This window comes from Hydra vulgaris, chromosome 02 (assembly GCF_038396675.1).
Source record: "Hydra vulgaris chromosome 02, alternate assembly HydraT2T_AEP".
Lineage (NCBI taxonomy): Eukaryota > Metazoa > Cnidaria > Hydrozoa > Anthoathecata > Hydridae > Hydra > Hydra vulgaris.
The window spans coordinates 24,356,275-24,372,479 of record NC_088921.1 but is presented as its reverse complement, the minus strand read 5'-3'; the positions used below and the strand labels follow the sequence as shown (position 1 = coordinate 24,372,479).

Here is a 16,205-nt window from a genome sequence, read left to right as displayed (position 1 = left end):
ACATATTAGCTTATGTAGCTATGGATAAATAAGCAATATAAATCTATTAAACATTTTTGACTTAGTAGGCGTTATGTTTTATGCCATAATATCTATAGTTTTAGAAATTTCGTTATCAATTAGCGTAATATAGTTTTCCCAATTTAGATATTTATCCAATATAATTCCTAGGATAGGATTAATAGGATTAGGATTTATGGCGATGCAACTCTGTTTACTATATAGTTCATTTTAGTTAGCTGAGGAAGTTGCTGAGGCAAATCAAAAGGTTTAGAATGGGGATGAAATAAAATATAGTTTATAGAATAAACTTATAATTTTATAAACAAATTTATAAATATAAATTTTTTTCAGGTATTCAAAGAGAGTTTGATTGATTTGATCCTGTCATTAAAATTTTTTCAGCTCACTATTTACGGTAAAGAAAATTGTTTTTATATTGGAATGGGTATAAAAAAGATACTCATAAGATATCCATAATGAATCATAAGATACTCCTTATTTTCTATTTTTAAGGTTACTTTGTTATCAACTTAGGTTGCTGTTTATTACTCTATATGTTTCTAGTTTGTACAGAAGGGTTTCTTAATCAACAGTGTCAAAAGCTTTTGAAAAATCAATGAACAAGTCAAAAATATAAATTTTGTTAGCAATTTTTGTTAATCCAGTCAAATTCTGGATGAGTTCCGAAAAGATGCAATAATAAATAATTGATTTATTATTGCATGTATTATCTTTACCAAACTGTTTGCTGAATAAGATATTATGTTTTTCAAGATAGTTATATAGTCTGTTATGCATAATCGCTCAAGCAACTTTGAAAAACAGTAAAGAATAGATGAAAGTCTGCAGTGGTGTAGAATCATTGCAATTTTTGTATACAGAGACTACTCTTGCTATTTTTAATTGACAGTTGTCAATTAAAAATACCAGTTGTTTTTCAAAGGTTGAAAATAAAAAAAAAGGTAATTTAATAATATTAAAAACAGGTTTACATAAGCAGTATGCGCGCAAACATTGAGAAACATTAATTTCATGAAATATGAAGAATTTGTCCAAAAAATTTCATTCAATTTTATTGAATAGAAAAACATTTATTCACGTAAATTCTATAATTTTATATAGGCATAATTGCACTCGATTGTGCACACTTAACTCTATTCCAATTTAATTCATTCAATATACGCACACTAAGATGCGCTTATTAAAGTAAGTTTCAAAAATAACAATTATAAAGAATTCGATTGGTGGGCGAAAGTAATACCGCACCTCTCTAATCGAGTAGCCCATTGACTCAAAATAACAACAAAAAATGGGAAAAAATGAGAACCCATCACAACATTTTTTGAAATGTTGTGATGGGTTGAATTAAATTTGAATTACAATAATTTTTTATTTAAAAAGTAAAAACGATTTTTTTTTATAAAATTTTTATTTTATATTTTACTGTTAAAAAAAAAAAGTTAAAAATCTTTTTAAGTTTTTTAACTAAAGAAATCTGAAAAATTAGAGATTTTTATTTAATTAAAATTGAGATTTTATCATTTAAATGTTTGTATTTATTTTTAAAATTATCTTTTGGCTCTATATATTTTAATTATATTGAAAAAAAATATATATCTAGTTTTTTTTAATTTAAATTCAAAGAATTTTCTAAATTAAAGTAGAGGAATTTTTATTTAAATTTGTATTCATCAACAAACTTCAAATTTCATGCAATAATCAAACTCTGTATGCGCGCGCGCGTGCGTGTGTGTGTGTGTGTGTGTGTGTGTGTGTGTGTGTGTGTGTGTGTGTGTGTGTGTGTGTGTGTGTGTGTGTGTGTGTGTGTGTGTGTGCATTCGACAAACCTAAACGTCATACCCTAGTGGAAATATACAAAAGTATAGTGAAAGTGTTTTACATTTTCAAAACCATCTTACCTTGTTTATGTATAAGGCTATAATTAAAATGTATGATTCATACATAAAACGCATATTTTTGAAAATATTTTGTAGGCGTTTAAATCAATAAAAAGAGGTTAAAAAATCTGGTCCTAAATTTGCCAAGTTTAATGCTCGCAAAGTAGAAATAAAGTTTGTTTAATTTGTTTTAAAAATTTAAAAATAAATACGAAAATAAAAAAAAAATTAAAAATAAAAACTTAAAAATAAATACAAGAAGTTTATTCTTCGAATTAATTGTTGAAATTAATTGTTGGGATTAATTGTTGTAAATAATTGTAAGGAATAATTGATGGAATTAATTGTTGAGATTAATTCAGGGCCGACGACACCACTTTCGAAGTGGGGGGCGAGGGCATAAAAAAAGTCCTCTATACTTTGAAATTTCTTTTCTTGCATGTTTAAAAATTTTAGACATGCAGCATTTCTAATAGTTATTTATAATTATTCTAGAGCAGCCGTGGCGCAGTGGTTAGAGTTCTGGCTCAGAACCCAGAGGTCCTAGGTTCGACGCCAGCTATAGCCCAACAAGCTACATTGGTATGGAAGGAGGCGTGAACTTCCTGTTAAATGCTCTCCCGCGGTGCTCTGTGATATGACCGTAAGGACTTCTGGGAGCACCTAAAATAACTACAAAAAAAAAAAAAAAAAAAAAAAATTACTAAAAACTCTAGACCGGCCTGTTTAACCTTGATTCATTTTAACTCTACCCAATGGGCATTTGTTTTTCAAAGTTACGTTCTAAATATCTTTCAAACGTTTTATAAACGTCTTTTTAACGTTCTTTACGTAAGAATGTTTAGAAGACATTTAAAAGACATTTAAAATACATTTAGAACGTAACTTTTAAAAACAAATGCCCGGCTGGGTAGATGGGCTTGTTTAACCTCGATTCATCGGACGTCAGCAAAACTTTTTTCCAGGTTTTCCAGCTCACGATTTTTTGTCTGAAAAATTACACTACGGTCTGAAAGTTTAAACACATGGGTGTGATATTAACCTTACATAACAACCTCTAAAATATAATTTACTGTTTTGATGTTTTCGAAACTTTTTTTTTATTATAGTTTTTGTTATTTATGCCATAAAATAAACCCGTGCAAAGAATGGGTTCTATTTTTTCTTGTTTTATTTTATTTCACTATTATATTATTGTATTATTTTATTCAATCATCATGATTTTTAAGAGATTTTGAACTTAGCTTTTTAAAATACAAACTTTTAAAAATTAACTCAAAAAATTTTTTATATGCTCAAAATATTATAACTTTTAATAATTGTAATTAATAACTAAATCACAGATAAAAAAAAAAAAGGAATTTAATTAACACGTTTTTTATTAAAACTAAAATAAAAAATTCTTCGTACAAATTTTTTACAAATCAATGTGGTTTTGAATAATGACATATTTACAGCGGTTGTTTCGAGAAAACTAACTTATCGCAAAATAAATGATAGTTTCGAATGTTTATTTAAATATTCTAAGTATATATAAATATGCTACTAGATTGATGTTTCTTGACAGCCAATTATAAAAACTTTACCAAATTTTTTTAAAAATAAAATGCGAAATGTTTATTTTTATCCATCAATACGCTTATAGCAAGCTGGAAAAAAATACAGTTCCTCTGTTATTTAATAAATATGCAATAGTAAAGAATTTATTTTTAAAAACTTTGATAAGTAGCTGAACTTAGTAAAAGTAACTTGCGACGCCATTTCTGATTGCATTAAAGATCGTTCGTTGATAAAAGTGTTGTGCAAATAAAATGAATGTTATATATGAAATAAAATGATAATTAATGATAATGCATTCTTTGTGTTATTTCAACTATCTGTTAAGTATGCGTGTGGTTTAGTTTTAGTTTTTTTTATTTATGCATTATTTTTTTTGTTAACAGCAGTGGTTGTTGAATTTATTCGACCAACTTTATTACTTGTTAGCTTTTGTGTGCTGCCTGTGAGAGAAGAATTTTCATTTTTGTTCACGTAAGCAATTATTTTTCTTTTGACGTAGTCATTCGATTCACTACTAACGCCATTTATTGAGTTTATTTCGTTTGAACTCCCATTTGGAATTTTTTTCTTTTTTAGAGAAGAATAGTTATTTAAATTTTCGACTTCTTCATTAAATTGATCACCGATTATGTTGGCATCTACACAAATAAATCAGCTTGTAAAATACTGAAAGTAATTATTTTAAAAGCAATTAAAATAATTGTTTTAAATAAATGTTTTTGTTATTTAAGATATTTGTTTTAGCATATACTTCCCCTGAAGATTTTATACGAACAATAAATATTTATAAAACATATATAATTAATATTTATTATAAATAATATATAGATTTTGTACATTTTTTAATTATATTATTTATAAAGTTGTTTTACACTGTTTAATAATTAGATACTCTAGTACCGTTATAAAATTATTCTTACCAATTAACGCGGCTTGAAGTAGCTGTACAGGTTGTTTTAAAGTTTGTTCAGATTTATCCATCAATCTTTTTTGCTTACCCATTCTTCTTAAACCTTCTAAATCAATGTTAAGAACGTCATAGTCATTTAGTTTATTTATAGACATTTCATCGGTTATAGTTGGAGATAAAGAAACCCCAATCTTAGGTTCTTTTAAATTTGCTACAACATTTGTTGGATGACCTATTCCATCAGAGTTGTGGTAGTCTGGTGTCTTTGAGTTCATGATTGCGTTTATACCGTTTATGACTGTATTGCTACCAATGTTTGTTCCCGTAGACGCTGGTAGCTCAAGCTCTAAGCCGAGGTCACTGTTTTCATCCATGTCGCTAATGTTTTCTCCAATACTATCGCCGTTATTAACACTTGTAATTTTTTTTATCTTTTGTGCTGGAAACATTTTTGATTGATCAACGACTGGCTGTACAACTTTTGATTGATCAATTAACGGCTGTACAATTTTAGATTGATCGACTATTGGCTGCACAAATGAATCTTGCAAAAATGGTTGGCTCTCCATTTGTTGTTGAATTTTGGCCTGCTTCAAAAGATTATTTTCATCTGATGATAAATCATCCATGTTTGCAAGATTTCCTACTACACTCAAAGACTCAATGTCTGGTTCTATAGACGATGTGTATGAAGTGCTTTCTAAAAGGTTTGTTGACAAAGTATTAGGGTTGTTTATGGAATCAGCAGATTGATCATTTAATTTAGCTTCTCCTATTTCAGCACCAGTTTTATTTCCTTCTGTTGGTGTATTTAACAGTTTATTTTCTGCATTTAACGTTGATTCAGCATTTTGTAATTCGCTTACCTTCGGTAAATTAGTGGCCGATCCAGATGGTAAAACATTGACTGATGGATTATTGATTGCTTTGATTTTACTACCTGTAGGTTTCAGCACTTTTGTTTCGTTTTGCATAAGCTGTGATCCATCTGGCTTAAGAACAGAAGCTATTCCTTTTGCAAGCTTAGTTGCATCTGCATGGTTTAAATGTGAAGGTAAACCAGATATTGTAAACCCCCCGTCCTCATTTTTGTGTAACTTTAGTTGAGTTTGTTTATTTTGGGTAACATTTTTAATGACAGAAAGGGCATCTTTAGCATTTTTTGAATTCGGATTTCCAAAAGGTACTGTTAAATGAGTTATCTTAACTTTTGCTTTATTATCAGACCCATCGTAGTCAAACTCTTCATTTTTTGGAGCATTTAAGAAATCCAGATTTTGTGCGAGAGCATCAGTTTCCCCACCTGTAAGATGTTGCAATTTAAAATGATTAACTTTGGGAAGACAAAAAAGTTTAATTATTTAAAATTGTAGAAAGAGTTATAATGTTGTATTAATTTTATTTACAATAATTTAGTGAACAGAGTGCAGAAATTACAAAACAGAGTGTAAAAATTAGAACTCAACCAAAACTAGTAACCATATTATTAAAAACTTGTGGAAATCAAATTCTAAGCTAGCAACCTAAAGTTCCGACTGAAACAGAATACTTTGGTACTGTCGGAATCTTTTTTAACAAATATTAAACCAGAATTTTTGTTTTAAACTGACCACAATTAATTTTCCTTTAAGAAGCTTTGTGCAATAATTAAAAAATGATTTAAATAAATTTGTAATAAACGAATTAATGATCAAAAATTAGAAAGAACATTAATTGCTGTTAATCATCATAAAGCATTTGTTGTTATCATCATTAGAAACTTTGTTTTAAATAATAAGTTATGTTAACTATGTTAATTATGTTAACCTTTAAGTTCAAAACCTGTTGTTAAAACATATTGTTTGTTAAACTACAAACTATTACTTTACTAAAAATAAATTTTGAACTTTATTCTTTGTGTTTTTTTAAATCTAATTTATCTAGAATATAGTTACCCAATATTGCAATATCGTTGGCTGTTTTTACAAGTTCTCCACTCTCTTTTTTTGAAGAATCGTTTTCTTCCAAGTTATAGTTGCAGGGAATGTCAGTAGGAGAAGAAACATGATCTTAAAAACAATAATCAAAGTGTGGGAAAAATGATAATCAATAGTTATTATTAAACAAATCAAGATCTGTTATTAATTACTACAAAAAATAAGTTCATTTGTGTTCCTTAAAACTCAAAGTACAAAGATTGCCCATTAAAAATACTTACATTTTCAAATTTATTAAACATAGAAATATTGTCAAAAAATAAACGAAAGTAGAAAATATAAACTTACCCCGAGGACGAAACCTTAAATATTTTTTTGATATAGGCCACTCTTTTTTTCCACTAGGCAATGTAACGCCAACACTGAGATGATCCGGACCTGAAGAAGCTTTGTGAAGTGCTTCTATATAATATTGCTGTCCAATATTCATATGAATGGGAGCCGAAACTTGTTCATCTGGATATCTGTGTAAAATTTTTCTTAAATTTAGATAGTTCTATGATTTAACCTTTACAAGAGATATCTTAAACATATACAACATAGTAAAAAGAAAGTTTTAATCATATTTAACATATATAACATATACAACATATATAATATATATAACATAGTACTCACTTATCATATTCGTGTATTGCTGTTTTATTTGTTTGTGCTAAAATTCTTTTTTTTTGATTTACATTAGATGAAACATCATCGATCGGATTCATCCAAAGCTCGCAATTCTTATCACATGATATTACAAACTTATAATCACCAGTCATTGGCGCTACAAAATATCCTTTAAGTCTTTGACCATAATTTTTTATTTCATTAGACGGAGACTCAAAAGATGACATCAGACTAACCTAATATTGCATTATTATATACCGAAAATAGAATTATATATATATATATATACATATATATATATATATATATATATATATATATATATATATATATATATATATATATATATATATATATATATATATATATATATGCACGCAGTTGCAAATGTAAAAGTTTTACTGATAAACCTCTGTAGGAATCCTTGGAAAACTTTGCAGCATGGTAAAATTTTCAAGATCATCACCTTTAACATTTTTCCAAACTTCACGAACAATACCGTGCTTACCTAAAATTATATAAGTAAGAAATGAATTAACATTTATAAAAATAAAATAAAAACTTTTCTTGACCCAGCCCCCTCAATTTAATAATTGCACTGCTGACTAAATATTTCTTTTACGGCGACGAGTGAAAGTTCAAAGACATCAACAATTTATATTTCTAAATTATTTTCTGTATTTAGATTACAGCATATAGACTCTATCTCTTTTTTGTGCGAGAACCAAATTTTAAATGCAAGTATCTGTTTTGTTTGCGCCCCATAATCAGATAAAATTAACATGAACTAATTTTGATTTGCTCACTTACTCAAAAATCTAAAAAATCTTGTCAATTTATTTTGTTATCTTGAAGAAAGTTTTTGTTCGGCGGTTTCATACTTTTCAGATTAACTGTCAATAAGTTCTAGTCTGGCACTTGATGGCATTTGAATATTAGATTTAATCAAAATTCTAAAGGCTATTTATGGCTTTTTTTATTAAAGGAAAATATAACATTTCTATAAGAAATTGTCCATAATTTACGTAACACAAACTTTCACAATAAACAAAACAAAAAAGATCAAAAGTTTCCCCTCCCTAATTAAAAAAAACAACATTCTTTCCGCTTAAACTCTCCTCCTTGTATTTTGCCTTTAGCATAAGACCTTCATTAGGATAAGAACTTCTTTGAATTAAAATAATTAATAATCAATAGCCTGTTATTTCATAAGAAAGTTTTATCGGACTTTTCAAAACTTTTGTAACCTACCTTAAGTTTAAGCTTTGTTAAATGAACACTAAAAGTTTTTCAATAGCAAATGGTATTGGATCTAATCATCATGTGTTCTTAATGCATAGTTTAACGCAGTTGAGTCTAATAAAATAAATAATAAAAAATTTGCCAGTTTCAAAGTTTTAACTGAATTCTCGAATAAAACACTGGTTTACACTAGTTAGAAGGAAGACTTCAAGTTTTTAAAAGTTTCTTTCACAAAATTAATTTTATTTTAGGTGCCCCAAGAAGTCCTTACTGTCTTACCGCAGAGCTCCGCGGAAGAGCATTTGAAAGGAAGTTTAAGCCTCCTTCCTAACCGATGTTATAAGACTTGCCCGGAGATGATATTGAACCACGAATCTCTAAAGGTCATTTGTTTCTTTACATCTAAATAATAAAAGACATGAGAAAAAGGCAACTTTTGAATAGAACAATTTACATTTTGTACAATTATAAAAACATTTATGTGGTGGCAACTGGTTAACAATAGCACTGACTAAACCTTTGCAGATTTGTGTCAGCGCATTGATACAGTGTTTTAAAGAGACGAGATGACAAAGAAGAAGAAAGATTTTGTTATAGAACTAAAAATTTTATGAATATTTTATTTTTTTATAGCCAAATTTGATTCAATAGAACAGGTCTATTTCCAATAGAAGGGTTACAATATCAGTTTTTTCTATGTTTAATAACATCTGTCCAACAACATCTGTAAATACACTGAAGTGTAATAATATCTGTCCAACAACATCTGAAATTTCATTGGTGTCTAATAACATATGTGTAAAAATATATAATTACTACAGATGTAGTTAAATCTTTTCAATTATCTAAGTATAATAACATCAGTGCATTTACATCTGGAGAATTTACAGATGTAGCTAATCCTTTTCAATTATGTTAAGAATAACAACATCTGTACAGCTACATCTGTGAATTCTACAGATGTAGTTACATCTTTTCAATTAAATTAAATATAACTACAGGGTTTTATGAAATTGTTAAACTATTATGCACTATATTAACCAGATTTCACTTATGATTTTTTTTTAGATGTAGTTACATCCGGAAAAAAATATTTAATATAAATGCATTACTATAACCAAATGTATTTTCATATATGTTTTTTTTTCAGATGTATTTACATCTGGAGGAAATTCTTCCAGATATTATTGGACTTGGAGAAAAATTACCAGATGTAGTTACATGTTCTTAAAGATGTTGTTAGGGGTCATTGAATTTCCAGATAATATTGGACAGATGTTGTTGGAATAAAAACAAACCACATCTTTGGCATATAAGTTTGCTGAATGGTCACACACGAGCAGTGAACATTATACAGACAAAATATATCTTAGATAAAAGTGTACAGATGATCTTGGACTACTCTACAGATGTTGTTGGACAGATGTAGTAATCTTTTACAAATAGAACTGCATATAAATTTTTCTGATTGTAACAAACAAAACTATGCTGAAAAAACTTTCTTTTGCTGTTCATTTCAGTGAAATACTTTATATAAAAAGAAAAAGTGAAAACTATTCACTTATCAAGGTTACAAGGTTACCATGGTTACAAGGTTACCATGGTTACAAGGTTACCATGGTAGAGTATTTAACACATGAAAATTTAACACATGAAAATAACCACTTCATAATGCATTTAAATTACAGTTAAAGTAAAAACGAATTACAAAAAAAATGAGCTGCAGCATGAGTTTGAAAAAAAAGTTTATAGCTGATGAAAGTATGAATTATGATGCTTGTATGCTGGCAGAGAAGTTAATACTATTGCATTTTATAATCTAGCAACAACAATCTTGCTTTTCCGTTTTTAAAATTATTTTCAGTTCTCTAAATTATAATAATTATACTATTTTCATTTCAAATTTTAAATCAAGGTTAATTAAGACATGTACCAGAAAAAATCTGCGCGTGTTCCGATGTGGTGTTTACGGAAACCGTGCATCATTATAAATAGCTAATTGTTTTAACATGCCATTGTATTAGTGTTATTTAAAATTTAAACAACTCCGTTATCAAAACAATTAGCTTTAATTGAAATGTCATCAAATCAAAATAAGAAGCGAGAAAAAGTTTGTTTTTTTTTTGTTGAAAATCCTGGTGTATCAAACAAAACAATTTTAAAGAGTTGCAGATTGCTTTGAGAACATTGCAGAGCGTTGTGAAACGATTTAAGGACACTGGTACAATCAAAAGGAAATCAGAAAGTGGAAGAAAAAAATGTTGTGCTAGACATAATCTTGGTAAAAAAGTGAAAGATGCCTTAGACAGAAAACCGGAGATTTCTGTTTGAACTTTAGCGAATAAATTTAAGACAAGTGCTTCCACTATACAAAGAGTGAAGAGAAAGAGTGGCTATAAACTTTATAAAAAGAAAAAATTTCCTCGTCGTGAAGAAAAGAAAAAAAATGTCGCAATTCGTTGTTCAAAACTGCTCCATAAAAAATTGTGTCAAAAAATCTTGTTTGATGATTGACGATAAAACTAATTTTGCTGCATATTTCCGATCTCTTCCATGACACCAATATTATTCAGCAATTAATTGCAAGAAACTGAGTTCGAATTATAAATGCATTGGAATGCAAAAATTCGCTAAAAAGTCTAAGTTTGGCAAGCAATTTGTGAATGTGGTGAAAAGAGCTCTTGTTTTGTGACTACGGGAACAATTAACACCGAAATATACATAAAAGAATGCCTCAAGAAACGTCTTTTGCTATTTTTAAGAACACACGCGGGTAAACCATTATTTTGGCCCGATTTAGTATCATGTCACTACTCTGGGACAACTTTAAACTGGCTTAGAGAACATAAAGTTGATTTCGTTAATAAACACTGCAATCCATTAAATTGTCCCAAACTACGTCCTATCGAAAGATATTGGGTTCATGTCAAAAGAAAACTAAGGTTCAATGTAAAAAAAGCCAAAAACATTAAAGACTTGAAAAATAAATGGATTAGAGCTACCAAGAAAGTTCAGCCAAAGACTGTGCAAAAGCTGATGTTGTGTGTAAAATGCAAAGTGCATGCATTCTCACTTACAAAACTTCGCACTCTTTCTTAAGTGAAATGTAAGAATATTAATATATGTATTTTCAAAATATATATAACATTCAATATCGAAATATAATAATTAAAACAATATCCTTTAAAATGTCCGCGCAGATTTTTTCTGGTACATGTCTTACATTTAACTTTGACTATTTAATTAAATTAATTTTAACTTTCCTACTGTTTCTGCTAAAGTGACTTCTAAGAGAGGTTTTTCACGGCAAATAAATTTTTTGAATTTACTTGCGGTTCACAATAATTCAAAAAGTTCAGTTTGGTACTACAATTATGCTTTAATTCTTTGAGCTGGCCCTTGTTATTGTTTGGTGCCTTGGGTATATTACGGGGTTGGTTCTTTTTAGAAATAAGAAACAAATGAAAGAATAAGCTTAAAAACTAAGCAAATAAATTTATTACTTGGACTAAATTGTGTAAGGGAATCTTTCTTCATCGGAAACGAGGTTTTTCCGCTTGGACTTACAACACCTATTTTAAGGCGACTTTGTTCTCCTCCTTTGGTAGCTTGTAAAGCTTCTATGTAATAATAAAGACCTGCTTGAAGTTCAGTTGTCTTTGATACTTCAAATCTGAAAAAAAAAATGTAAACAATTTGATATGTGCAAATGAATTCACCATACTTCGTCGTGCATAATAAAAAATTTGAACTAAAATAAATTATATAAATGAATAAATAAAGCTAAAATATGAAAAAATAGGAGAAGAAAGAAAAGCACAAGCTAAACTTTTTTAATAATAAATTAGTTAAAAGTTGCTCACAATGAAGCGTCTGATGTTCGTTTTCCGGTTTTTCCATCCAAAGAAATCAAAGTTCTAAAAATAGATTATTGAAAATAAAAAATTCTATTTACATATGTATATGCATGTTTTTTTTTTATAAGCATATGAAACTTTTGAAACAGGCTCGGGTATGCTTAAGCAAAAAGTTAAGAGACTCAAAAATATGCTTAAGCTTAAGCATATTTCTAATAAAATATGCTTATTTGAATACTTTCTAAAAGTGTGCGCGTTACTTAAGGTTGATGGCTATAGGAAAAATAAAAAGTTGACTTATGCTCTGTATTTGCTTTGGTTTTAATGTAGCTGAATTAATCTTGCAATATACTAATAAAAATATATACTATATACAAATGTTATTAATCAAATCAAAGATATGAGCTTCGCATTCCTTTTCGTCCGGACCAATAAAGGTGTCATCTGGAAGAATTTCGTTGGCATCTTCATTTATAGCATCATCTACCTCCACCGGTTGAATTTCTATGGATTGATCACTGTCAGGATCAATGATGGATGGTGGGGGCACTTTGTAACCCTCAAGGCCATCTGGTTTAACAAGCAAATCTTCTGAGCCATCAGAAGTCATTAAACACCCAGTCATTGTCCAACATTTCTTCCTTTGCTTGTCATACTTCGAAATGTTTAAGTCTTTCCATGCTTCCCCTGTCCAACGTGTAACCAAAATTTGTCTTTTGCAGTGTAGGGTATTTCATTACTGAACCATTTATCAGAATGATTATCTCTATCAAGCCATTTTTGGTGTTTAATGGCAATAAGTCTTTTTAGAGTGGCAGCATATCCTGCGTCAACTGGTTGCAGAAGCCCAGTGGTACTTGGTTGACCGTACCAGAAAAAGTCCTTTAGCAGCAGCCACAGCATCTTTAAAATCCTCCTGCATCTTTCCCTTCAAATTGTCCAGCAAAGAACAAATTTATCAAGCTTTTGTTCTTTGACAAATGGAAGCTGTGTTTTATCACACCAGTGCTTACAAACGTTTTGGTCTAACCAAGCATTTTGTTGGAAGTAAACGTGAATATCTTTGAAAATGATGACTAGCTTTGATTGCTTTCTTTCTGCCAAAACATAATTTGAAGGAAACATTGACTTTTTTTCAATCTTGAGCCCGGTTGTGAGATCCATGTATTATGTGTTGCACTTTTACCTTTGGTTACATATTCATAATATATACATTTTTACTTTGGGTACATCATAATACATACATATAAGTTTTCTTACCATGAACAACAAAGGGAAGTGGGCTCTGGTCAACATTGAGCCTTTATTCAGGTTGATACCGTCCCCATTTTTAGACGTAACTTGGATCTTCATAGCCTGTTCTGATACACTTTTCTCTGTATGTCGCATGCCCTTTCTGTAATAATGGTTCCATTTCTTTTTTATGCTTCCTTTTGTTTCTTTGTGTTGATCTCATTTTTTAACTCCTTTTTTTTTGCAAAAATTGAACTATAACATGTTGTTTTATTTCCACATTTGGATCAATGTTTTATTGTATATTTCTAGCTTTACTCCAAAGCCAGGAAAAGTTAACAATATGAACTTTCGGCCTAGCTTGTAAAAATTCTTTGTAAATAACTTCGCATAGTTCAAGAAACTTTTTATTATCTTCCCTTCAGAAACAATTTTCGATAAGATGATTCAGCATCTTTAATAATAATTTTTTTTTTTTTAAGCAATCGCGAAATCTGACTTTGTGTTACACCAAACGACTCTGCTATAGTTTCTTGATTTGCCTCATAACCATAGGCGTTAATTGCTTCTGCTTTAAAGGCAGTATATTGGTGGCGTTTCTTACCAGCTAATTTGCTAGACTCTTCACTTTTTTTCATTACATTAACAACTTTGTTGACTATGTTATTGAGCACATCTTTCACTGCTAGAGTGACAAGTTCTTCGTTACTTTGAAGAACTTGTGATTGTGAATGTTTACAATCTTGTTTGCTAATTCCGTGAATAACTTTAACATGAAAGTAAGCTAGTCCATGTTGACTTTTAAATAATTTTTTACACTGTTTGCATTCAACACTAATTTCAACAGCTTCTGAAGGCAATCGGATTGCACTCATTTTTCCTCTGTGCACATATTTTTTGTGAAACCAAACGCTGTCAACGTAGGCTGCTTTCTCTTTATTCTCTTTGTTATTTTTATTACTATTTTAACAGTATCTGAAAATAAGACTTAGAAATAAAATAAACATTTTGAATATGGTATTAAATAAACTACACATTAAAAGTGAGAGAGAAAAAAAAAGAGTGAGAGGAATAAAACACTTCAGAGCGACACTTAAACTTTACGTTTATCTGTTTAAGTATTGAGGTTAGGTTTTGCAACACAATGACTTCATTACTTCATAAAGTTGTTGCATTGCAAAACATAAACTTCTATTTTTGTTGTTTTTGTTGGTTTACATTTAGAAATATATATATTCAAAATTATTAATTAAAAAAAATTTAAATCTTTTAAATGGTTTATCGATATATATATATATATATATATATATATATATATATATATATATATATATATATATATATATATATAACGTATATAAAAATATTTATTTATATGTATATATATATATATATATTTATATGTATATATATATATTTATAAATATATATATATACATATATATATATATATATATATATATATATATATATATATATATACATATATATAACGTATATAAAAATATTTATTTATATGTATATATATATATATATATATATATATTTATATGTATATATATATATTTATAAATATATATATATACATATATATATATATATATATATATATATATATATATATAACGTATATAAAAATATTTATTTATATGTATATATATATATATATATATATATATTTATATGTATATATATATATTTATAAATATATATATATACATATATATATATATATATATATATATATATATAACGTATATAAAAATATTTATTTATATGTATATATATATATATATATATATATATATATATATATATATATTATATATATATATATATATATATATATATTTATATGTATATATATATATTTATAAATATATATATATACATATATATATATTTATATGTATATATATATATATTTATAAATATATATATATACATATATATATATATATATATATATATATATATATATATATATATATATATATATATATATATATATATATATATATATATATATACATATATATATATATATATATATATATATATATATATATATATATATGTACATATATATATATATATGTATATATATATATATATATATATATATATATATATATATATATATATATATATATATTTAAATATATATAAATAAGTTCTTATTTAAAATATTTAGTCTTGCACTCGCAAGGTTGGGTTGTATACATTGCATCAATGTTGATTCATATATATTGAATCAATGTTGGGTTATTTACATTGGATCAACATTGGGTTAAAATCGTTAAAACAATCAAGTTTTGCGGTGGTTTCATATACGTTGGCTCAACGTATCTGTTCAAGCTGTTTTTAGTTGCGTTGATATTAGGCCTTTTATCTATATTATTGTTAAAAATATGACATTGGATCAACGTTGGATTTGCATCGGAAAAAACAGCCGACGTTTGCGATGGTTTTACATACGATGGCCCAACGTATGTGTGCTAGCTGGAAAGTAATTCATAATATATGTAAGTAATATATTTTTAATATACAAAATATATTTATAATATATTTATGATAAGTTTATCCAGTTAATATTTACCCTCAGCAAAGATATTTTATGGCATTTTATTTCAATTTAAATTTTTTCTTCTTATTTTTTAATTGAAGTAAGTGTGCCCCTAAAAAGTTGCATTTAATTCACATTGGCTGTAGTAAATACATATGTAATAGTTAAAAGTATTTTTAAAATTCAAAGATGCATTGCGTTGGCTTATAAGTGTTTAGCGATTCTTGGAGACATTTCCGTGATTTAAGTGTATATATAACGTAAAATATCATGACGTAAAATATCAGAGCAATAAAACTTTTGGAACTTTTAAATATCTGAAAAAATGAAAGACATTAAAGATCATCT

The 16,205-nt window shown here is 27.6% G+C and overlaps 1 protein-coding gene across 16 annotated transcripts in view; it reads right to left on the bottom strand.

The window, feature by feature from the left end:
• Positions 1-3,262: 3,262 nt before the first annotated feature.
• LOC100203116 (uncharacterized) overlaps positions 3,263-16,205 on the bottom strand; it is a 55,383-nt gene continuing 42,440 nt past the window's right edge. For all 16 annotated transcript variants that reach the window (XM_065790365.1, XM_065790368.1, XM_065790367.1 and 13 more), the window contains 8 exons: positions 12,065-12,118; positions 11,705-11,874; positions 7,370-7,467; positions 6,966-7,195; positions 6,636-6,811; positions 6,306-6,419; positions 4,382-5,674; positions 3,263-4,099 (listed from right to left, as the gene is read on the bottom strand). In XM_065790365.1, the coding sequence (XP_065646437.1) occupies positions 3,819-4,099; positions 4,382-5,674; positions 6,306-6,419; positions 6,636-6,811; positions 6,966-7,195; positions 7,370-7,467; positions 11,705-11,874; positions 12,065-12,118 (2,416 nt within the window). In that variant the 3' untranslated portion in view covers positions 3,263-3,818. The remainder of the gene's footprint in view (positions 4,100-4,381; positions 5,675-6,305; positions 6,420-6,635; positions 6,812-6,965; positions 7,196-7,369; positions 7,468-11,704; positions 11,875-12,064; positions 12,119-16,205) is intronic.